General features: G+C 33.2%; 2 protein-coding genes across 4 annotated transcripts; both read right to left on the bottom strand.

Annotated features, from left to right (window-relative positions):
• On the bottom strand, positions 1-6,278 carry LOC127242644 (ABC transporter G family member 39-like). The gene is made up of 20 exons (XM_051262265.1): positions 5,888-6,278; positions 5,678-5,798; positions 5,470-5,558; positions 5,293-5,377; positions 4,910-5,200; positions 4,734-4,824; positions 3,597-4,497; positions 3,350-3,510; positions 3,154-3,257; positions 2,915-3,077; positions 2,762-2,815; positions 2,532-2,656; positions 2,086-2,418; positions 1,717-2,007; positions 1,555-1,638; positions 1,344-1,477; positions 1,050-1,277; positions 804-975; positions 472-726; positions 1-386 (listed from the first exon to the last, which is right to left on the bottom strand). Exons 1-20 carry the CDS (start codon positions 6,256-6,258, stop codon positions 117-119), a joined length of 4,323 nt encoding a protein of 1,440 aa, XP_051118222.1. The 5' UTR covers positions 6,259-6,278; the 3' UTR covers positions 1-116.
• Positions 6,279-16,069: 9,791 nt separating this feature from the next.
• On the bottom strand, positions 16,070-23,448 carry LOC127242653 (ABC transporter G family member 34-like). 3 transcript variants are annotated; one of them, XM_051262285.1, is made up of 20 exons: positions 23,354-23,448; positions 23,069-23,323; positions 22,846-22,966; positions 22,537-22,625; positions 22,338-22,422; positions 21,965-22,255; positions 21,792-21,882; positions 20,055-20,955; positions 19,780-19,940; positions 19,551-19,654; positions 19,220-19,421; positions 18,801-18,928; positions 18,278-18,610; positions 17,892-18,182; positions 17,699-17,782; positions 17,446-17,579; positions 17,123-17,350; positions 16,869-17,040; positions 16,526-16,780; positions 16,070-16,339 (listed from the first exon to the last, which is right to left on the bottom strand). In XM_051262285.1, the coding sequence occupies exons 1-20, from the start codon at positions 23,446-23,448 to the stop codon at positions 16,070-16,072; spliced, it is 4,290 nt and encodes a 1,429-aa protein (XP_051118242.1). The 3 variants fall into 3 exon arrangements, with proteins under 3 accessions (XP_051118242.1, XP_051118241.1, XP_051118239.1); XM_051262284.1 differs by adding an exon at positions 19,108-19,173 and having other exon boundaries at positions 18,801-18,913; positions 19,259-19,421; positions 23,069-23,448; XM_051262282.1 differs by adding an exon at positions 19,108-19,173 and having other exon boundaries at positions 19,259-19,421; positions 23,069-23,448.
• Between the last annotated feature and the right edge of the window lie 408 nt (positions 23,449-23,856).

Here is a 23,856-nt window from a genome sequence, read left to right on the forward strand (position 1 = left end):
TTTATGCGACAACACACCAAACAAACAAGAACAACAAAAACTTATAAATATGGAGTGAAAATTTTTTCCGAAATCGATGCTTTCGCAACACGGCGAATCGATGTGATACGAGCTCGTTATCTCCGTTGGAAGTTGAGATGCTTAATTGCCAAGGCGAAGATTATACCGAAGACCACCACGAATACGAGGTGCATCACCCCGACGACCGGCAAGAAGTTGTGATCATACCCTAACATCTTCTTAAGGAACACGTTGACGGGCACAGGCCCGACTCCGGTGATCTCCACCGGAGACGTTATGTCGCCAACCTGAGAAGCCACCAGCCCGTATATCGTCCAGGCAACCGGAGAAGCCCAGTAGCACCATCGCCACCATATCGGGATTTCCTGCAACACACAACATCGAATCATTTCAGCTACGAGTAATGCGATCTCGTTCGATTGATCGATCGTTCGTTAGTTAGTTGCTAACCGTTCGGGGGATGAGGAAGCCGGAGAACAAGTTCCAAAAGCTAACGAAGAAACTGCTCACGACCGTGCCGAACTGGAGGCCCGGGGTGAGCGCGAGGAGCATCATCCCGTACAATGTGAAGTACACGAAGCACATGAAGATGAAGTAGAAGAACCACAGGAATTTGGCGATCGACCATTCGAATCCGATCATCGAGTACAGGATCAGATCATAGATTAGGGTCTGGAAGAAGACGTACATGATCTCTATCGCAACCTGCACATTCCGAATGAATATATATATACACACCACATATGTAAGGATATCAGCTGATAAAGTTTTTTTTCCGATACCTGAGCGAATGCGTAAGGAAAGGCCGCATACATCCCAGCTGCTCGTTCGCGATAATAAACCGTTCTCTCTACGGCGACAATTGCTTGCACGCTGTTGCAGTTCTGCGCCCCGAGGAAGAGAACCGTCGAATAGATAGCTCCGAGGAGGTTCTGAAAATCCTGCTGCTTCGAACTGTCGACAACATCACAAGAAGGGTCATTGTAAGATCTAACAAAGCTATGATCACCTCGACGAATCGAACTTACGTCTGCTGTCCCTTATCCCAGAAAATGACGCCGAATATGAGTCCAATGACGATCGTCATGAAGAATCGAGTAGCGTTGTAGTTCGGATTTCGCCAGTAAGACCAGAACTGCTTCCAGAAACAGGCTTTGCACTGGCTGAAGAATGGCTGAGAATACTGAGTTGGGAAGGAGAGGTCTTTGGAGCCTGGTGGAGGCAGGCTTAGTTCTTTTATAAGTTCTTGATTCCTCCTGCAAGAAAGTATTTTTCGATGAAAAAACAGAGGACTTTAGGTTGAGAGAGTTCGAGGTTGTTACGTATAAAGAGACGAGTTGGCGTAAATGTCTGCGAAATCGACTCCTAGCTTCCTCTCCATTGTTGTTGTGGTGACATCCAACATCCAGGTAGCTGGATTGTATCCGTCTTCGATTTTTGGGATCCCGGGGATTGCCTGCGACAGGATGAAAACAATGGTGATGGTATTCGATGAAAAGAGGATAGATGATGCAGTCGAGTAGACTATCGAACCTCGAAGTATTCGATCAGCTTCTGAGACTGCTGGCTGAGAGGCCCTGCATAGATGACTCTGCCTCCTCTTTTCAGCAACAGGAGCTGCAGCAATTAAGGTGAAGTATTAATCCCGATCGTTTTTAAGACTTAAGAACAGAGTTAAGTTCGCGAATCTCATACTTCGTCGAAAGCTTCAAAGATTTCGATGCTGGGTTGATGAATTGTGCAGACGACAGTTCTTCCGGTATCGACAGTGTTTCGCACGGTGCGCATGACAATGGCAGCAGCTCTAGCGTCGAGTCCAGAGGTCGGCTCGTCCATGAAGATGATGGATGGATTCGCAACCAGCTCGACTGCGATCGTTAGCCTCTTTCTTTGCTCAGTCGAGAGGCCGCTGACGCCGGGGAGTCCGACTAAAGAGTTTCTCAGAGGATTAAGCTCCACAAGTTCCATTACTTCTTCGATAAAGGCCTATCATATTCATCAAAGCAAATGGTTAAATTTAAACATCCATGCAGATTCAGGTAAAAAGTAAAATCAAGATGCCACCTTTCGCGACGCCTCATTCACTTCTTCAGGGAGGCGTAGCCACGCCGAGTACAGAACAGATTCGAAAACGGTGACATTAGGCGAATGAATATCATTCTGTTCACAGTATCCGCTGATTCGCGCGAAAGTCTCCTGCTTCTTCGGGTACCCAGAGATGCTGATCCTCCCCTCGATGTATCCGCCTGTCTTTCTCCCGGCTAAGACATCCATTAAGGTTGTCTTGCCGGCGCCACTCTCTCCGACCAGCGCTGTTAGTACTCCCGGTCTGAAAGTGCCGCTGACATTGTGGAGGAGTTGGAGACGATCGCCCTCAGCTCCTTGAGCTTTCATTTTCTGATACAATGGAAGAACACATTCAATAATCACAAGCTGCTTTTCGTCCTTCGCAAGGATATAAATAACCGAAGCGAATGTATATATGTTGAAGATGTAAAGAAGGAGCTTACGGCCGGCATATCCACGAAGTAGTTGATGCTATCGAACACAAGGGACAGAGGTTGAAATGGCAGAACCATCCCTTTCTTAGGTGCACCCTGCGAAGGACTATTCGAACCTTCTTTCATTTCCTTGTCTGCAAATGTAGTAAGTAAGAAAACTAACAGAGAAACTAAGGAGAAAGAAGAAGAAGATGAAGAGCTCAATGAAGATGTTAAACATGAAGAACACTAGTACCTACCTTTCTTATCGCTTTCATCGTCATCCAAGATAATAGTGTTTGCATTGGTTAGAGCTGAAAATGCATTGTATATATCATCAGCAACATCAAGTTCCATTGAATCAACAGGTGTGTATATAATAAGATAAGGGATGATCATTGAAGAAAGCTTACGGTTTAAGTAAGTGAGCGCAATAATGAAGCCAACATTGAAGACAACCGAAAATCCGAGGAGTGCAGCAACACAAATCCAGTACCATTTCTCCTCGGTGTAGAAGCCTCTTTCTTGGAGGAGGACTTTACCAACAGTATGAACATTGTCCAAGGGAAGTATAGGCTGCATTGAGAAAGAATGTAAACATTTCGTTTGATGGATTTGAAAACTCGAGAGCAGGGACTTTAAAGAAGCTTACTTTGTCCCATCTCGAATCAAGGAATTCATTTACGGCGATGGCATTCTGTCCGTAGCTCATGGGAGAGAGATAGTAGGCCCATTTCATCCATGGTTCCAGATCATCTAAGATTGAAGAAAGGATATCATTATCAACAAAAAATAGTGCTTTTTGGCTGCAAATGTTGTAAGGATGTAAGATATGCTTATGATCTTACTCTTAGAGATTATAAAGCCACCAAGAACGAAGACAATGAGCAAGGTGAAGCTTCCGATCATTGAAGTAATAACTTGTGTTCTACCAATGGAACCTGTTAATCGAAACATACCAAGAGCCATCTGATGTATGCTGAAGAATGCAAGGTATTGCTTGAAGAACCTGCAAGAAAAGATTACAAAACAATCAGGGAATCACAGTTTGAGAACTAAGGACAAAAAAATAATTGAGAATTCTCATGTTCATACCTTGATATAGGAGGAGCAAATCCAATGGTGTAGTATGTTATACAAACCCAAATTGTTGATAGTAAGAAAGAGAGAGGGATTCTCAAGATCCATATAGGCAAGCCGAAAGCCCAAGCAGGGTAAAAAAGATAGTCTCTCTGTTTGTAAAAGACTGGCAACCTGAATACGGTCATGGCTTGTTCAGCCACACCGTTAAACATAACGTTTGTAAGACTGAAGAAAAGCGCGCCGAAGTATTTGCCTCCATCGGTTAACTTTCCATACGGCATATGTGTTCTGAAGAACACAGAGAAGCATATAACAGCCATGATCGTTAGCTGAACCGTCTTGAATATGTATATAAACGAGTTGCGTTTCATCAACAACCATTCTCGAGAGAAGCAAGCGCGCAAGAGCTCCCAATTGGGAATTCCATACGCTTTCTTAACCAAAGCTGCCGGATGAGTTTTAGATTTGTCGTAAGGAATGTTGAGCTCGTCACGGATGCTTTTGCCGACATCGAAGGACTTAAAGGCTTCTGCCATTTCTCGAACAGTGATGAATCTATACGGCTGGTCCTTCTGATACCAATACTGCTCTTGGTCCTTCTTCGACGTCACTTCTTGGAGAAAATCAGCAACTCCTTTTCGAGCAGGGCATTTGAAGCCCAAGTGCATGAAGAAGTCGAGAGCTGTTTCTCTTGGACCTTGATAGACAATCTGACCTTCGGACAGTAAGATAATGTCGTCGAAAAGGTTATATGTCTCGGGAGCTGGTTGCAGTAGAGAAATGATCATCGTTAGATCCAATATGTGAGCCATTTGCCTCATGCATTTGACGATTTGGAAAGTGGTGGAGCTGTCCAATCCAGTAGATATTTCATCCATCAAAAGAACTCTCGCTGACCCGACAAGCATTTCCCCTGTCATTCAGTTCGATTAAGAATTGGCTCAACAGACAACATTAATCTTGACAAAGAGAGTTATCTGATAAGAACATATATAGCACAACAAAACAGATTGAAAATTTTACATTGGCAAACAATTTAGAAACTCAAATTTGATGAAGAACAAGTACGTAGACATTTAACATTTAAAGCCGAATGATCGATCAATAGGTAAACAATTTAGGCCCTTATGCCGTCAGTAGAGATCTTACCAGTAGTCACACGTTTCTTTTGTCCTCCTGAAATACCTCTCCTCATTTGATCACCAACTATTGTCTCTGCACATATATCTATTCCAAGTATCTGTCGATGATTCAAAAGATTAGAACAATTAGTTCTTTTCGCTATCTTTCACATACACGAAAAGAAATGATCGATAATATACAACCTTGAGAACATAATCTGTGACCAAACTGTGTTTCTGACCAGAGATGGCTGCTGCTTTCATGAAAGCATCGATCTCAGAGTCAGGTACAACTCCGGACTTTTTCTCAAGCCTTGAGAGCTCTGCTAACATTTCATATCGAGGCCCGACCCCTAAACACCTCCCTGAGAAATCGAATGTTTCCCTAACTGTCATCTCTCCATGATGAAGATCATGTTGACTGATATAAGCACATGTTCTTTGAGGAACAAATTCGCTGAACTCATGGCCGCAATATGTGATCCTCCCCGATTTCTGTACACAAGTAGCTGTTAATTGCAGCGAAATCGATAATATCTAGCTGCAAAATGAAGGAAACATATACATACATACATATATATATATACCTTTAAGCTATCATGAAGCTTCCCTGCAAGCGCAACCAGGAACGTCGTCTTCCCCCCGCCCGGAGGACCCAACAGAAGCGTAAGCCTGCAATTCAACAAACCATGACTCGAATACGAAACTAGGTAGAGATTAAACAAGCAATTGGAAATTGGAATGAGTTATTAGAGATCAATTACCTAGACGGTTTGATAATGCCACTGAGTTCATCAAGTATTTTGATCTTTCTCTTCTTCGAAGGGACTATTCGGAGCAATCCGAGAACACTCTGCCATCAATTATCAAGTTCAACAGCAATATCGATCAATCAATCAATTCCAAAGCAAATTTATTGTGAAAATGGAAGAATTTTGCCCAATCAGAAGAGCTAACAATGGCGGTTTCTACCTCAACCGTATTAATGGCGGCGTTGAGTAAAGTGGGGAGTGCTCTGCTCCCAACGTGCACGTATCCATCCACTGATAGCTGCTCGTACCGCACTTCGATTTTAGGTATTTCCATTCCAACCCTACCAAAATCCATCAAATTCAAATGCTAATCGATTCCTCAAAATCATCCATGGCGCCATCGATCTATCAGTTAACTTTACTCACGTACCTTTCCACGCGATTTTTCATACCCTGGAGAAACTTCTCGTTGTCATCCTCCACCAATTTGAAGATCTTCTCCAGCAATTCTCTCCTATCTTCTCCACGAAGCTTCCTAACGTCGATCTCACTGGCCTTAAACGTTCCGTCGTCGAGCGCCTTCGACAGCATACTCCGGCCAACTCGATCGTAGGTAGGGAGGCGCTCGAGCGCCGCCCATACCAGCTCCTCCTCATCGGTATTCTCCCGATCGACGCGGCTGAAGGCGTCCGGCTCCTGCTGCTGCCAAGCATCCGCGAAGCTCCTCCGCCCCGACGATCCGAAACTCAGCTGAGCGCTCAGCCTCCTCACATCGTCGCCGGCCAAGGTACTCGCCGCCATCTGAATCCGATTCCGATTCCGACGATTCAATCAGACTATCATCAAACTGCAGGAAATGAGTGCAGTGTGAGTGTGGATTAGCTTCCCCAAGCTTTTCATGGATCCTTACGTACTCTTTAGAGCATTATGGCAATTTCTACGCATTTTTGTAATATAAATTCGGTGCAGCGCGTGCGTCACACGGATCTAAAGGCGCGTGGGCAGAATCGTTTGCAGAAAAAGCGCGGAGAGAGAATTGGTGTCCAGATACGTGTATTTTAAAATGTGCGTATTATTTATAATAATAATAACAAATTTGATATAACAATTATTTTTTTTTTGTAATATGATATATTTTGGTAATCAAAAAGTTATTATAATTTGGAATAATGTAACGATATTATATTACTTTATTTTAATAATAATTTTTGACCGATTATTTTGGTTTGCTAAATCGGATTTTTGTTACATATAAAATAATATTTTTTTTTTATTATGGAATTATTTAAGACATTATGATTTTTTCTAAATTCAGAAATGATCCCATTGAATGTGTTCTGTTAATTTCAAAATGTCCACACGATTAAGACAATTAAGCTCTTTTTACGGACATATTCGAACATATTGAGATACATTTCACAAAAAGAAACTTCTAGAACATGTCGCATTTTTATTAATTAATTTTATTTAAACTATTGTATAAAAGTCAATATATTTTCTATTTATATTATATTACATGTTTATTTATTTTTTATAACATTTTATTATTTTTTAAAATTGAGGGATGTGTTTGTTTGTGCGTTTTAAAATTGGATTTGAAGTTTTGCATTTAAATACTACTTCTCTCTAAGGATCTTATTTACTTTTTATGCGTTGATATTTAAATAATAATTATTATATCGAAATATAATACAAATTAAAAAAAAAAAAATTGCAAAAATACTTGAATTAGTATCTTATAATACTAATAGAAGGATATTCGTACAAAACAAAATTATACAAATATAAAGATATTTTAAATGTTGAGTACAATAACGTAAAAGATAAATGTAACTTTTAAAGGCTGACGGAAGGAAGAATAATAGTTATTTAAAAAAAATTATGTAATATAGTAAATACAAATAATTTTTATTATAATATAAAAATTAAAAAAATAAATATTTACTTTAATATTGTTAAAAGACATTAATTCATAGTAAAATTTGAGTTAAAAGACTTTATTTGTATGATTTTGATTTTTTATTTTGGTTTTTAATAGTAAAATTTTGAGTTAGAAATAGTTGTTTGATGATATAAATATATATTACTGTGATGTGATATTTTGTATATAAAATCAAATTTTAGTGTAATATAATAACTATAAAAAAATTGGTGTTTGATTTGATATTTTTTTTAGGAAAAAAAAAAGTTAGAATAGTAAAATCATGTAAAAATTGTATAAGTAAATACACCCAAAATTCTTTCCAAAATATATTTAAATAATTATTTTTTATAATTTCAAATTGAAATCAACATTATTCGATTCATAAGATTTTCAATAAAAATATACTCCCTCCGTCCAATAAGAATGAAATCTTTTGTTTGGACACGAAAATTGGGTAGTATAAATTAGTTATTTAAATAGTGAGATTAGTTATTTAATGATTCAAAAAACAATTAAAAGATGTATTTAAATATTTTTAATATTACATCTCAATAAAATATACTCCTTCCTTCCATTTACAAGGGTTATATTTACTTTTAGCGCGGTATTTAAGAAATAATAGTATTTTAATTATAGTGACTAGTTAAAAGTAATGTAATGACATGTTTGTCCTTACCTTTTTGTGTAAAAGTAATGATGTGATGTAAAGTAAGGATATTGTGGAAAAAAGTAGGGTATTTAATGAAACGTAAACTTTATAATTGGACGTCCCAAAATAAAAACATGTAAACTTTGTAAGCGGACGGAGGGAGTATATAATATGAATATCATTTTATAGAAAATAAATTATATATAATAAAAATAAATAATAAAATATATTTATTTATTTATCATTATCATAGATTAGTTTTATAAAAAAAATAGAAAGTTTTAAAGATAAATAAAAATATTTGTTAATTGAGGAAATAGATAGAAACAATGGAGTTTTGAGTGGATCATATGCCGAGGTGATTAAAAATTTAATTAAATTGATTTATATTTGTTAAAGTATATTTAAAATTAATAAATTTACTAAAAATATAAATGAATCATGTGAGACACACAAAAAAAAAGGGTCATCAGTGCCAATACGAAAAAAATATTATTTCTTCGAAAAAATAGCATATTAAAATATTATTTAAATAAAAATTCAAATCAATATTTCATTTAAAACGATTCAAACCGGAACCAAATGAAATATATTTCTCACTCTCTTTCCTCTTTTGATATTTATAAATATACTAGTTAATTATACTTTTTATTTCCGTTCACAAAAATCGTCTACTGTAATTGTGAAATGACTCATCTCTATTTTCAATAAATATGAACAATATTTCATTACAAATATTTTTAGATTTATATTTATTTATATAAATATTATTATACTGTTTGCATTCCAATTCAAAATATTTTTTTTATTATTTTTATTTGTTCAGCTGAAAAGTATTTGTTTTCTATTTTAATAAAAGTATTATACACATTATACCAAAAATTCCGTTGACTTTTACTTCAATTAGAAACATACAATTATACATACAATTATTTTATATATAAATATAAATAAAAAAAATATGAAAATTTATTGCACACTTTCCCTAACCATTAAATATTATTTTTTAATCTAATATAAAATCTTAAGTGAGTAAATTGAAAAGGGACATTGGGAGTATTAATTTATGCATTATATGAAAAATATTTTTTTTATTGAAAAAAAATATTACAAACAACTGTTATTTATTGTAAAAATATTTTACGAAAATTCAAAATTTGTGTTATTGTTATAGACCTATAAATAGGTATGAAATAGATAAACTCAAATCATAACAACCTAATCAAATGGATAAAATCAAATCTAAAGCAACTAAATATAAATCTAAACTAAATATTTAAACTATGTGAACATTTCATCTCAAATTCAAGTGGTATAGCAGAAACCAAGTTGAGTTTGACAAACAATTGCATTTGTTGTTGCCTATGCCGCTCCACCGCATCAAAACCAAAATCACTGTTCTCAACTGAATTAGAGATGGAAACAACCGGGCTTTCAACGAAATCAAAAACAAAAGAACTCTCATCGGAGTCGAAAATAACGGAACTCTTCAATACATTCAAATATATAGCTCTGGAGAAACATGACTCGTAGACAAATATGCAGACAATCAGACACATAGCTCTTGAGAAATATGACAGAATCAAATAGAGATACGCAGACAATACTCAAATTTCAAATGCAGATGGAAATCAAGATTCTAAATAGAAATACTAACAAAATTTGAAGACTAGGGGTACATTTCAATGTACCCAAATAAATACAAATTAGTATATTTTATCTACTAAAAAATTGAGTTATTATTCATAATGAAAATAGAGTCATAATTGTAACAATTAATCTAATGGATAAAACCAAATCGAAAATAATTAAATCTAAATTTAAACGAATATCTAAAATATCTCAATATTTACTACTCCCTCTATCCCGCCAAATATGAAGCTTTTTGTTAGGGACACGGTATTTTAGGTAGTGTAGGTTATTAAGTTATTAATAATAAGTTAAGATAATATTTTATTATTTTTATACGTATAGTGTTGTTGGTATTTTAAATATTTTTAAAATTATATCTCAATAAAATATATGCAATATTGATATCATTTTGTAGATAATAAAATTTTATATAATACAAATGAATAAAAAAATATATTTATTTATTTATCGTTACCATAAATTAGTTTTATAAAAAATAAGGAGTTTTAAAAGTAGATAAAAATATTTGTTAATTGAAGAGAGATAGAAATAAAGGGGTTTTGAGTGGGTCCTACTTATAAGATGTTAGAAGTTTAATAAAATTGATTTATATTTGTTAAGTATATTTAAGAGCGATAAACTTAAAAAAAAATGGAAAGGGATCATTTTTATGGGATGTATCAGAAAAAATTAGGTTATTTATGGCGGGATGAAGGAAGTATTAAATTTAACATTAAAAGTAATAAATTAATATACTCACTCTATTCCTATTTTTAATTAAATTGATTACATTAATTACATATATATATATTGTATTGTGTATAAATTTATTTTATTGTAAAATAACACACATATTGATTATATTTTTGTAATATAAATTTTAAATTAATTAAACATAAAAAATATTTAATTTCTAATCAAGTATGAAGTATATTTTTATTAACAAAAAAATATACACAATATAACAATATTGATTTCAGTTTGAAAACACAAAATATCAACCATCTCAATTAAAAAACAAATAAAATCTAAATGTGTGTTTCTTTGATGTTTAAATTTGAATTTTGAGTTTGTAAATAGTAAAATTTAAATTAAATTTAACAGTCCTCAAATAGTGTAATAAAACATTTTTATCACCCTAATTTACAGTCGTCCATATAGCAAGTATCTATAAGGATCAATTGAATAATTTCCCTCACTTTACACTAAGGGTGTGTTTGTCAGGGTTTGGATTTTGAATTGGGATTTGAATAGTAAAAATTTTGAATTTGAATAATTGTACGATGTGATATAAATAGGTGTTGACGTGATGTTTTGAATGTAAAATTAATTTTTAGTATAATATAAAAAATGAAAAATAAATGTTCGATTTGATATTTTTTTAGGAGAAAAAATGAGATGAATAAAATCCAATCCCTCAAACAAACACTCCAAAACTCCAATGGGGTCGGGTTTGTTTCTTTACCTCAAAATTCCCAATTTTTAACTATTTAGTATTTACATTTTTCGAATTTTTTTTTTTTTCATTAATATCTCGTCAAACATTATTTTAATATCAAACTCAAACCAAATTTCTTTCCAAACTAATCGAATGAAACACACAGATTTCCAAAAATGTACTCATGTGCTTTATTATTATCGATTATATATTTTATTCCATTAAATTGATTGTACAAATAAATAAATTCTAATCTTTATTTATTTTATTATTGTCTTATTGAAAAAACAACAAATAATAATAATAATAAAAGTTAGGTAGATACTTGAACATCTCAATTGCAATAAATTCTGAAAAGGTTTAATTATAACTCACTAATTTCTATGCAAACTTTTTGAAATTTTATGGTAAATTTTTTAAAATAAGTCAGTATTGAGCAACTATACAATTATAAATGCAATTATTGAATTAATAATAAATAAATTATCACTCAATCTAAATATTTTTTCATATAAAAATATCTAAACAATAGCCCAAAGCATTCCTCACAAAAATCTTATAAATACCAACAAATATAATAGAATTTAACAATTAAGAATCAATTTCACAAATCTATAAAAACTCAAATCCTCAATTGCTCATTTTGGACCACAAGTAAAGACTTACTCCCTCCGTCCCATATATTTTAAATGTGTTACTGTAGATAGGAGAATTTAGGTAAAGTATAGTACGTAATTAAGAAGTGTATTAGTAGAAATAATTATTATTTAGTAAAAATAATTATAGATTAGGATTAAGATAAGTAAATAGTTTAATTAAGATTAAAAAAATTATAAAATTTAAAACTTAAAATAGGATTAAAGTGGATAATCATATTTCCAAAAAAAGAAATGACAAGTTATGAGAACGAACGAAAATAGAAAATATAGAGAAATTATGTGAAACGAAATGAGTATTAACTACTCATGATAGAATAGAATTTAATACTCACTCCGTCCCACATAATTTGTTCTTATTTTCTATTTTTGTCCGTTCCACGTAACTTGTCCTTTCTATTTTTGGAAATATAATTATGCACTTTAATAGCATTTTAAATTTTAAATTTTATAATTTTCTTAATTTAAATTAAACTATTTACTTATCTTGATCTTAATCTATAATTATTTTTACTAAATAATAATTATTTTTATTAATATATTTTTTAATTACTTACTAATTATACTTTACATGTTAGATGGCCGGAGGGAGTAATATATATATATATATAGCAAAATAAATAATAGGAAATTGAACCAATTTATTTAATGCAATACTTTCATAATTTTCTTTTAATTTTAAATTTTTTATTTTTTTTTCATATTTGCTTTGGGTTTTGCTTAAAACATTACAAAACCTAGAAATTTATTCAAAGTATATATGGATCAAATATACATGTAAAATACAATAAATTAAAATAGTACTTGATGCAATATGGATAGATGTTTGATGTAACATTTAAAATATTTTTTTGTATTATATAAATAAAAATTATATATTTAATTTGATATTTTTATTATTATTATTATTAGTGTTGTTGTTATTGCAAAATTTAAAGACACATATCCAAGGTATAAATTTAAACCAAATATTCCGAATCTCATCCATTGAAACATGTTCTAAAAAGTATGATAAACTATTTTTTTAGTCTTCATTTATCATTCTAGAAATTTAAGTGAATCATGTCTGAAAATAGTCCCGTAAGTAATTTTTTTTCGCTAAAATGGTCATTCGATGTGGCATCTACGTGGCGATGACGTGTCAGCCACGTTAGCGCCACGTCAGTAACGGCAGCCAGCGCGGCGACTCCGGTACCGGAGGACCATTTTAGCGAAAAGTTTTTGTATTATGTGTTTCAATAATAATTTAATGTGATGTTTTGTAAATAAATTAATAAATTTCTAAATTAATAATGAGATTGTATAATAAAAAAGTTCAAATTATTCAAATTACACTCATGCTGAATTTCTTTTTTTTTTCTTAAATATGTATATATATATAATATGAAGCTTTGAATTAATTTTGGGATCTAATCTAATGAAAAAAAATTGAGATTATTTATTTATTTCATTTAAGTGTGAAACCATATTACTTTATTAAATAATTAAATCCACTAACATTCAATAAAATCAAAAAAATATTTGAATACAAGCTAGATTCCCCTATTTAAACACAAGCTAGATTCTCCTATTTATGACCCCAAAATCACATTAATAGAGAATATGATGTTTGGGGGAAAAAACATGACTAATCAATTATTAATTAATTAATTAATTAATTAATATGGGAAAATATATAATTCTTCATTTAAATTTAAAATTAAAATTTAAAATTTAAAATTATAGGGTGTATATGGCTAGTCATTTATTTTTAAAGATTTTGCATGCTAATTTTGATACGATATTTTATATTCATTTTTTTCCTTTAACAAACTATCAATTTTTCTATTTTATTTCGTCCCATAACAAAGTATTCTTTTTTTTTTTCTTGTAGTAACTGTACTATTTACCCAACATTACAAATACTCTTATAACTTACAATATATTACATAAATGTCATTACATTTCTATCACACACAATACTAATAAGGTCATTTTAGTTATTTCTACTTTATTTTTATTATATCTCAATATAATACTAATATTTCTAAAATTCCGTGCAAAAAATAAATGAACATGTAGATATGGGATGAAGGGAGTATTTAAAAATTAATATAATTCTTATAAGAAATCATGAATACTTTTGCAATTTTAAATAGTAGAAAATTTGAAAATAACAGTTACAAGAACAAAATTTTTGAATCCATCGATACACCTAAATTCAATTCTTTTTTTTTTTCTTTTGCAAGCTCTCGACTGAGTCATCGACGATAGAAATTTCAAATGATGTACGATGCCAGACATTCTTGAAGAATTGTTGCATGATGGTTTCGAATATCACTCCACATGAGGTGAATCCTCTATGTCGATTTCCATTCACATGATGTGCTTGATGGCAACAATAATCACACCATGTGTTCGAATCGAACAATGTCACAACATTTTAAAGATATTGTGAAGAAGCATAGACATATATGAGACATATATTTCGCAGTTTATTGATAACGGTAAATCATACTTTCTCTGTCTCTTAACAATCTATTCATTTCTTTATTTTGGTCCGTCTCATAACAAAGTATCTACTTCCTTTTTTAGTAATTGTACTATCAACCTAATATTAGAATTACCCTTATAATTTACAATATATTACACAAATGTCATTACTTTTATATCATACAATACTAATAAGGGCAATTTAGTCTTTTTACATTTATTTCTACTACATTCCAATATACTGATTTTTCTAAAACTCCGTGCAAAAAGTAAATGGATATATAGATATGGGAGGAAGGGAGTATTACACAAATGTCTTTACTTTTATATCATACAATACTAATAATGTTAGTTTAGTCTTTTTACATTTATTTCTACTACATCCCAATATAATATTAATATTTTAAAACTCCATACAAAAAGTAAACAAATAGATAGATATGACAAGGAGGGAGCATATATTTATATATGATCCAAATTTTTATCAAGATAAAAATATTTTATTGTGCATAAATAAAAAATTTCACAATTTACAATAAAAAGTTCTCATATATTTGCATATTTGAAACTCGAAATACACTTGTGTATTTTTGGAATATAATTTTATAAAAAAAAACTCTCGTATCTATAATATAGAAGACTCGATCCATTTATATATATTTTTTTTTAATACATGGCTTAACATTAAGGTAAAATAGCTCTAATTTGTATACTAGCTAAATAAACTTAAATAAATTTTCAATAAATTATTTTTTGTTACGATATTTATATATTATATTTTATAATTATGATAATGATTTTAATTACTTATGAGTTGTGTCTAAATTTATTTAAACGCAGTGCATGTCCTAGGCTGGCGATAGAGGCCTTTGCCCAAGGCCCATCATGAAAAGAGAGTCCATGTTGGCCCAACATGTATTTATTTATATATGTATATACATATACATATACATATACATATTAATATTAATATTAATTTTTTTTAGCATTTATGATATTAATTTATTTTTTATTAATTTACTAATTATTTGTTTATTTATATTTTTATAGTATATTTATTTAATATTTATAATATTTGATATACTAATTTTGAGAGGTGAGAAATTGTAAATGTTTTATACTTTCTTTTCTAAAGTTTTCAAATTCAATAAATATTTATTCTCTTTCAATGGTTAAATTTATCTTATTATTATATTTAAAAAAAAATCAAAAAGTTAATATTTAATTAATATCCTTCGTTGAATATTTATTTACTACAAATATCATTACCTTTATTAAAAAATAAAATTCATCCTTTATAATTACTAACTAAATTTTCAAAATACCCTAAATACATTTTGGGTGTGTTTGTTTGGGAGATTGGATTGAATTTACACTGTTTATCCAATTTTTTTTTCCCCCAATCCCCCACACAAAAAAAGTATCAAATTAAACACCTATTTTTTATAACATTACTGTCAACACCTGTTTTTTCCAGCCCAAAATCCTAACCCCCAAACAAACACACCCTTTGAATGTTTTAATAAAATATTCATTTTCTTTAATTCTAGGTCAAACCCAAACTAATTGCTGTGGAGCGTATATATTTTTTATTATCCTTTGTTCCAATTATGGTCATCTCCTATTCAACAATTTCCAATCACTTCCAGTAAATTTTTCTGCAACATCTTTGTCCACATTATTTATCGTTACTATTATGATTTTTAATAAAATTCCTTTTTTTTTTTTTCCCTAACCAAAACTACAGCCAAAAAGCAAAGGGGTGTTTACGTACCTGTACAGCGAAGCTTCAAAGTAACATCTGCAACTCATTTCAACATAATGTACCATAATACGATCGATTATCTCCTCTGGAAGTTGAGATTCTTGATCCCCATGGCAAAGATCAATGCGAAGAAGACGACGAAAACCAGATGCATGAAGCCGATTACCGGCAGGAAGTCGTGATCATATCCGAAGTACTGTTTGAGGAACTCCCTCACCGGAATTTGGCCAACTCCGGTGACCTCCATCGGAGATGTCACGTCGCCAACTTGACAGACTACAAGGCCATATATCGTCCAGGCCATCGGAGAACCCCAATAGTACCATCTCCACCATATCGGGATTTTCTGCGATACAATACACAAACATATAATTATTTTTCCATACGGAAACACTTAAATTTATGAGAATATGAAAATTCTTTATTCCAATCATAAGAATATAAGACAAAAATCCTACGAATCTGTTAAATAAGATAACTACCATAAATGTAATATATTGCTTCTAAATATATTTTAACAAAATTAACATACCGTTCGGGGGATAAGGAAGCCGGAGAACAAGTTCCATAAGCTGAGGAAGAACCCGACCATAACGACGCCGAATTGTAGGCCGGGGGTGATCGCAATGAGCATCATTCCGAATAGAGTGAAGTAGACAAAGCACATGAAGATTAAGTAGTAGAACCATAGGAATTTGTCGATCTTCCAGTCGAATCCGATCATCGAATACAGCAGTAGATCATACGCCAGTGTTTGTATTGCGACATATATGATCTCTATAGCCACCTGCAAATGTTAAGTGTGTGTAGAAAAATGGCTGCATTTTCATCTTTGTCGTAGTTAAGGAAATTGCTCGGCGAATAAATTATGGTACCTGCGCGATTGCATAAGACAAGGCTGCGTACATTCCAGCTGCCCTTTCGCGATAGAACACTGTCTTCTCTACAGAAACGACGCTTTGCACGCTATCACAGTTCGTGGCGCCGAGGAAGAGGATTGCCGAATAAATAGCTCCAACGAGGTTCTGAAGATCTTGTTGTTTTGCGCTGTCGAAGAAAATATAACGAATTCGACAAAAACAAAGCAAGTTCTTAGAGTAAACTCAATCTAAACAATACTCAGACTTACGTTTTCTGTCCCTTCTGCCAGAAAATGATGCCGAACATTGTACCAATGACGACTGTCATGAAGAATCGTACGGCATTGTATTTGGGATTGCGCCAGTACGACCAAAACTGCTTCCAGAAGCAAGCTCTGAACTGAGTGATAAATGGCTGAGAGTACTTTGTAGGGAAACTGAGATCCTTTGAACCTGGTGGAGGAGTACTGAGTTCTTCTATAAGATCTTTATTCCTCCTGAAAAAATAATTTGATGGACAATGATCATACTTTTTAGAGAATAATGAACCATAATATATGACACTGTAAAGAATTCAAGACTTTTGCGTTACTTATAAAGAGATGAATTGGCATAAATATCTGCAAAATCAACTCCAAGTTGATTCTCAATTGCAGTTGTAGTTACTTCCAACATCCATGTAGCTGGATTGTATCCATCTTCGATTTTTCGGATCCCGGGAATAGCCTGTCACACAACAAAATAACCGTGTTTGAAATGGAGCAAAACATCGATAAGAATGATCACAATAGCTTGCTTGATGTTCTCAATTAAAGATGAACGAACTGTAGGAGGATCTTACTAACCTCAAAATATTCTATCAGGTTCTGAGATCGCCAACCGATAGGCCCGGCATAGATGACCCTCCCTCCTCTTTTCAACAATAGTAGCTGCACCAAGCTAAATTATTAGTCTCAAGTGTTTATTGAACTAGACAAGAGAATGATGAAGTAGAAATTGTGTTAGTTCAAGAAAGCATATATAGATTTGGCACTATACTTCATCGAAAGCTTCAAATATATCTATGCTAGGCTGATGAATTGTGCAGACTACAGTCCGGCCTGTATCGACTGTATTTCTCACTGTACGCATTACAATGGCAGCAGCTCTGGCATCGAGACCGGAAGTTGGTTCATCCATGAAAATTATTGATGGATTTGCAACCAACTCCACAGCAATTGTTAGCCTCTTTCTCTGTTCAGTTGAAAGGCCACTGACTCCAGGAATCCCGACTAAAGAATTTCTTAATGATGTAAGCTCCACCAATGCCATTACTTCATTGACAAAAGCCTACTCATCGAAGGAAAATAGTTTGGTTAATAGCAAAAAGATCATTCAATTTATTGTATTTATATAAGAAAGGGATGCTTTAAAGGAACTACAACCTTTCTTGATGCTTCCTCCACTTCTTTTGGAAGTCGTAACCAGGCAGAATATAAAACAGATTCGAAAACTGTGACATGAGGTGAATGAATATCATTCTGTTCGCAGTATCCACTGATTCGAGCAAATGTTTCCTGCTTCTTCGGGTAACCTGAAATGTTGATATTCCCCTCAATGTATCCACCTGTCTTTCTTCCGGCTAAAACATCCATTAAGGTTGTTTTGCCAGCACCACTGACACCGACAAGCGCTGTTAATACTCCTGGCCTGAAAGTACCATTCACATGATGAAGTAGTTGGAGACGATCATCTTGCGCGCCTTTAGCTTTCATTTCCTGATTAAATCGACACATGCCAAATGCATTCGAGTGATTCTTTTTATATTTGTTACTACTTTTAAAAAATATAAAAAAAAAACATTTTAGCCTAAGTCATCACAATTCTACACTTCAGTTCACAAAAACTCATAGTTATCATTACTAAGTGAACTTAACAGTACACATTGAATGTGAAGCAGCAACTTACAGCTGGCATATCGACAAAGTAGTTAACATTATCAAACACAAGTGACAGAGGTCGAAAAGGTAAAGCCATCACTTTTGGGGCTGTGTGCATAGGAGAGCCGTCCAAACTTATTTCTTTCATTTCCTCATCTACAAATGTAGGCAAGCAATTTGTTAAAACAGTAAGAGACCAACTTTATTGCAGAAATTTCTTTCGATGTTCAGAAGATCACACATGAGGTGAAAAGGCTTACAAGCCAGATAATCAGAAAATTCTTAAATTTAAGTTTCAATTTCTCCTGGATACTGAATATGAAAATGAGTAGTACCTTTAGCTGAATTATTCTTATTTTTGCTGTCATCATCCTCCAGCATTGTGTTTGATTCAGTCAAAGCTGGAAATGTATTAGAATAAGATCAGCACCATAATTTCCATTTAACAGGTGTAAAATAGTGAATGATGGAATGATCTGGACATACGATTCAAGAAAGTCAGTGCTGCAATGAATAATATGTTAAAGAGAATAGAAAATCCCAGGAGTGCAGCAACACAAATCCAAAACCACTTTTCATCTGTATAGAAACCCCTTTCCTGGAGGAGGATTTTCCCTACTGTAGGCAGCTTGTTGTTGGGATCCATAGGCTGCATGGAGAAACAATACAAGTATTAATTGAAGGGTCTCAAAATCATGGACAAAGAAATTGAAAGTCGACACAAAAAATGAAAATAATTTGAAATTCAAGATCACTGGAATGCAAAGGAGAAGCATACTTTGTTCCATCTTTCATCAAGAAATTCATTTATTGCAATAGCATTCTGTCCGTAGCTCATGGGAGAAATATAGTATGCCCATTTCATCCATGGTTCTAAGTCATCTATCATTGGAGAAATAAATATCAATATTGCATGGCATCTGAGGAATATCTTAAGCTTTTTTGGTGAGCTATTACATATTTCACATCAAAGTTATCCAATGCAAAAGGCATTTTTGAAAGCTTACTTTTGGAAATTATAAAACCACCGAGGACGAAGATCACAAGCAAGGAAAAGGTCCCTAGTGTTGAAGTAACAACTTGAGTTCTTCCAACTGAAGCAATGAATCGGAACAAACCAAGAGACATCTGATGTATGCTAAATAATGCCAAGTATTGCCGGAAAAACCTGGAGTAATAAAGCTATTAGGAAATTATATTTTACAGGCTGTTGGTGAAGAAAAACTTGTTAAAATAGTATGAAAATTATGACAGAGAAACAAAAGCTAGTTGAATGTCATACCTTCCAGCAGAAGGAGCAAATCCAACTGTGTAGTATGTTAGCACAATCCATATTGTGGATTCCAGGAGTGATATAGGGATTCTTAAGATCCATATGGGTAATGCAAAGGCCCAAGCAGGATAGAACAAATAATCTCTTTGTTTGTAAAAGACTGGCAATCTGAATACTGTCAGTGCTTGTTCAGCCATCCCATTAAACATGAGATTGACAAGACTGTAGAAAAGAGCTCCGAAATATTTGCCTCCATTGGTTAATTGACCATATGGCATCTGTGTTCTAAAGAACACTGTGAAGCATATTATGGACATGATTGTTATCTGAACAGTCTTGAATACATAAAGAAAAGAGTTTCGTTTCATCAGCAACCATTCCCTTGAAAAGCAAGCGCGAAAGAGTTGCCTGTTGGGAATTCCATAGGTTTTCTTCACCAAAGCTGCTGGATGAGTCTTAGATTTGTCATAAGGAATTCTGAGCTCTTCACTGATGGTCTTGCCAACGTGAAAAGACTTGAAGGTTTCTGCCATTTCTTGAACAGATATATATCTATATGGCTTGTCCTTCTGGTACCAATACTGCTCTTGATCCTTCTTTGATGTCACTTCCTGAAGAAAATCAGCAACTCCTTTTCGATCAGGGCATTTGAAGCCCAAGCCCTTGAAGAAATCTAAGGCTGTTTCTCTGGGACCTTGATAGACAATGTGACCTTCTGCCAGTAAGATAATGTCGTCAAAAAGGTTATAGGTCTCTGGAGCAGGTTGCAGTAGTGAAATGATCATGGTCACATCCAATATGTGAACCATTTGTCTCATGCATTTGACAATCTGGAAAGTGGTGGAACTGTCCAACCCAGTAGATATTTCATCCATGAAAAGTGCTCTCGCAGGTCCAACAAGCATTTCCCCTGTCATTCAGTTTGATTAAGAATAGAAGCACATAAAGAATCAATTTGGGAGAATGTAGTTGGTTCTTGAAGTTCTTATTCACTGAAATACCAAAATTTGGTTACCATTTAGGCCCAGTCGGCACCATGTGCCTAATTCTTTTTTCCTAAGGGGCCATTCAAAATTTTCTATTTTTATCAGTATTTTTAATAAATAAATATATTTATATGCATTCAAAACGTCTTATTTATTAGTAAAATTAATTTATATTAATTATAAATAAATATTTATATTAATATACATTCAAAACTCAATATTTATTAGTAAAATAATTTATATAAATTATAAATAAATATTTATATTAATATACATTCAAAACTCAATATTTATTAGTAAAAATAATTTATATTAATTATAAATAGATATTTATATTTTATATTTATTTGTATTAGATAAAATTTTATTCTTTATAAAATGATATCTATATTGTATATATTTTATTAATATATAATTATTAAAATAATTAAATGCACATTTTAATTTTTTTTAATATTATACATATTACATCATATACCAAATATTAATTAAATAAATCAACTCCAACCCAACTTTCAACTCAACTCAAGAATTCAATTGGTAACCAAAAGCACTCAATATTGTAATTACCACGAAAACTCCAAAAATGGAATTACTTGCCTAAAAAGTGTAATGATAAATCACTTTGAACAACGAATTTAAGCAAATGAAGCAGATTTCATATGATGAAAATCAAATAGGATTAACACAAGCAAAACTAAAACATTTTGAACTGATTAATTTTAGGTTATAAAGTTACTCTGTGGTGATCAAATCATACCAGTAGTTACTCTTTTCTTTTGTCCTCCTGAAATCCCTCTTCTCATATCGTCACCAACCATAGTATCTGCACATATATCTAAACCAAGTATCTGTAATAAGGACTAGAAACAGTTAGTCACTTAACTGAAGGGCAAGATCCAATGAAACAGTACATGATGAAAAAATTGCAACCTTGAGAATATAATCCGTGACCAAACTGGTTTCCTGTCCTGAGATTGATGCTGATTTCATAAATGCATCAAGCTCAGCATCAGGTAAGATTCCAGCCACTGCCTCCCGCCTTGAGAGTTCTTTCAACATATCATATCGTGACCCAACACCCAAACACCTGCCCGAGAAACCAAGTGTCTCCCTCACCGTCATCTCTCCATAATGAAGATCATGCTGACTTATATAAGCACCCGTCCTTTGAGGAACAAACTCGCTAAATTCATGCCCACAATACATGATCTTTCCAGATTTCTGTACAATAAACTTATTGTTAACAGCAGAAAATCCGAAACCACAATGCTGCATAATTCAAGACATAACAAAGAAAGCATACTTTTAAACTACCATCAAGCTTCCCTGCAAGTGCAAGGAGAAATGAAGATTTCCCTCCACCAGGTGGACCCAACAGTAGGGTTAACCTGACATACAACAAGTGCACTAAAATGATTTACATTCAGTAGAAAAACAAGAATCACGAATGAATTAACTTTAAATAACATAAGATGATTCCTCAAATCTGAAAAAACACAAACCTCGATGGTTTGACAATGCCACTGAGCTTGTTAAGTATCGTGATCTTTCGTTTCTTAGAAGGAACTATCCTAATTGCTTCAAGAAAACCCTGCCAGTGCCATTGATTACCATTCAAAGGGATGGATTACAATTCAACATCTTGAAGATAAAATGTTAATTCTGCTCTATGTTTTCCTTATAGTTAAACAATCACAGATTTCATTGCCACAAATATTAGGGTTTCTTATGAAGATAATCGCATTTGCCGTAATCAAGTACCAAAACATTTCATAAAAAATTTCCCTTAGATAGAAAATGGCGGGAGATACCTCAATTGCATTTATTGTAGCATTGAGCAGAGTGGGAAGTGCTCTGCTCCCGACGTGCACATATCCTTCAACCGATAGCTTCTCGTATCGTACTTCGATTTTGGGGATCTCGATCCCAACCCTGCAGAAATGACAACACGAGAACAATCAAATAAGCTGCTCAATCACACAGTAGATTCACAACTGTGCGTCGCAAAATCGTTCGATTCATCCATCACCGTACCTATACGCGCGGCTTTTTATCCTCTGAAGAAACTTCTCATTGTCCTCATCGACTAGTTTGAATACCTTCTCCAGCAGCTCCTTCCTATCTTTGCCGCAAAGCTTCTTAACGTCGATCTCACTGGCTTTAACCATGCCGTCGTCGAGCGCCTTGGCGATTGTGCTCTCGCCATTCCTATCGTAGGTCGGAAGACGCTCGATCGCCGCCGAACGCAGCTCCTCCTCCTCCTCCTCCCCATCTACACTAGCTCGGAAACTGTAGAACACATCCGACTGCCGCTGCAACACCTCCGCGAAGCTCCGCCGCCCCGATGACTTCGCCAAACTTTTCCTGCCGGCGTTTAGCCTCGCCAGATCGTCGCCGGTCAATGTACTAGCCATTCCGATTCGATTTCTAGCTGCAATCCTTCAACTCTTCATCCTTCAACTCTTCATGGGTCCGTACGTATTCTTCAGAACACTCTCTCTGAACGTACGCACAGTATGATATATATATATATAGCGCGTGGCGCGTGAATCAATTTTATTTCATAATCTGAAAGTATTAAAAATAATTAAATAGGTTTTACCTAAATACATTTAATAATCGGATCCATCCCTCGTCTAAAAGTATTCGTTTTCCCTTTTTTGTCAATTATAAAAGATCTGACAATTTCTTTTGGTACTTATTTTACTACTAAAAAACAAAATATAAAAACAAAATCTTAACGCTATAATTCCTACTTAAACAAACAAACTTATTTTTTCTAAACAAAAAAATAATAATAATAAATTTGTATTTTTTCATAC

Source organism: Andrographis paniculata, unplaced genomic scaffold (assembly GCF_009805555.1).
Source record: "Andrographis paniculata isolate CXL003 unplaced genomic scaffold, ASM980555v1 Contig87END, whole genome shotgun sequence".
NCBI lineage: Eukaryota > Viridiplantae > Streptophyta > Magnoliopsida > Lamiales > Acanthaceae > Andrographis > Andrographis paniculata.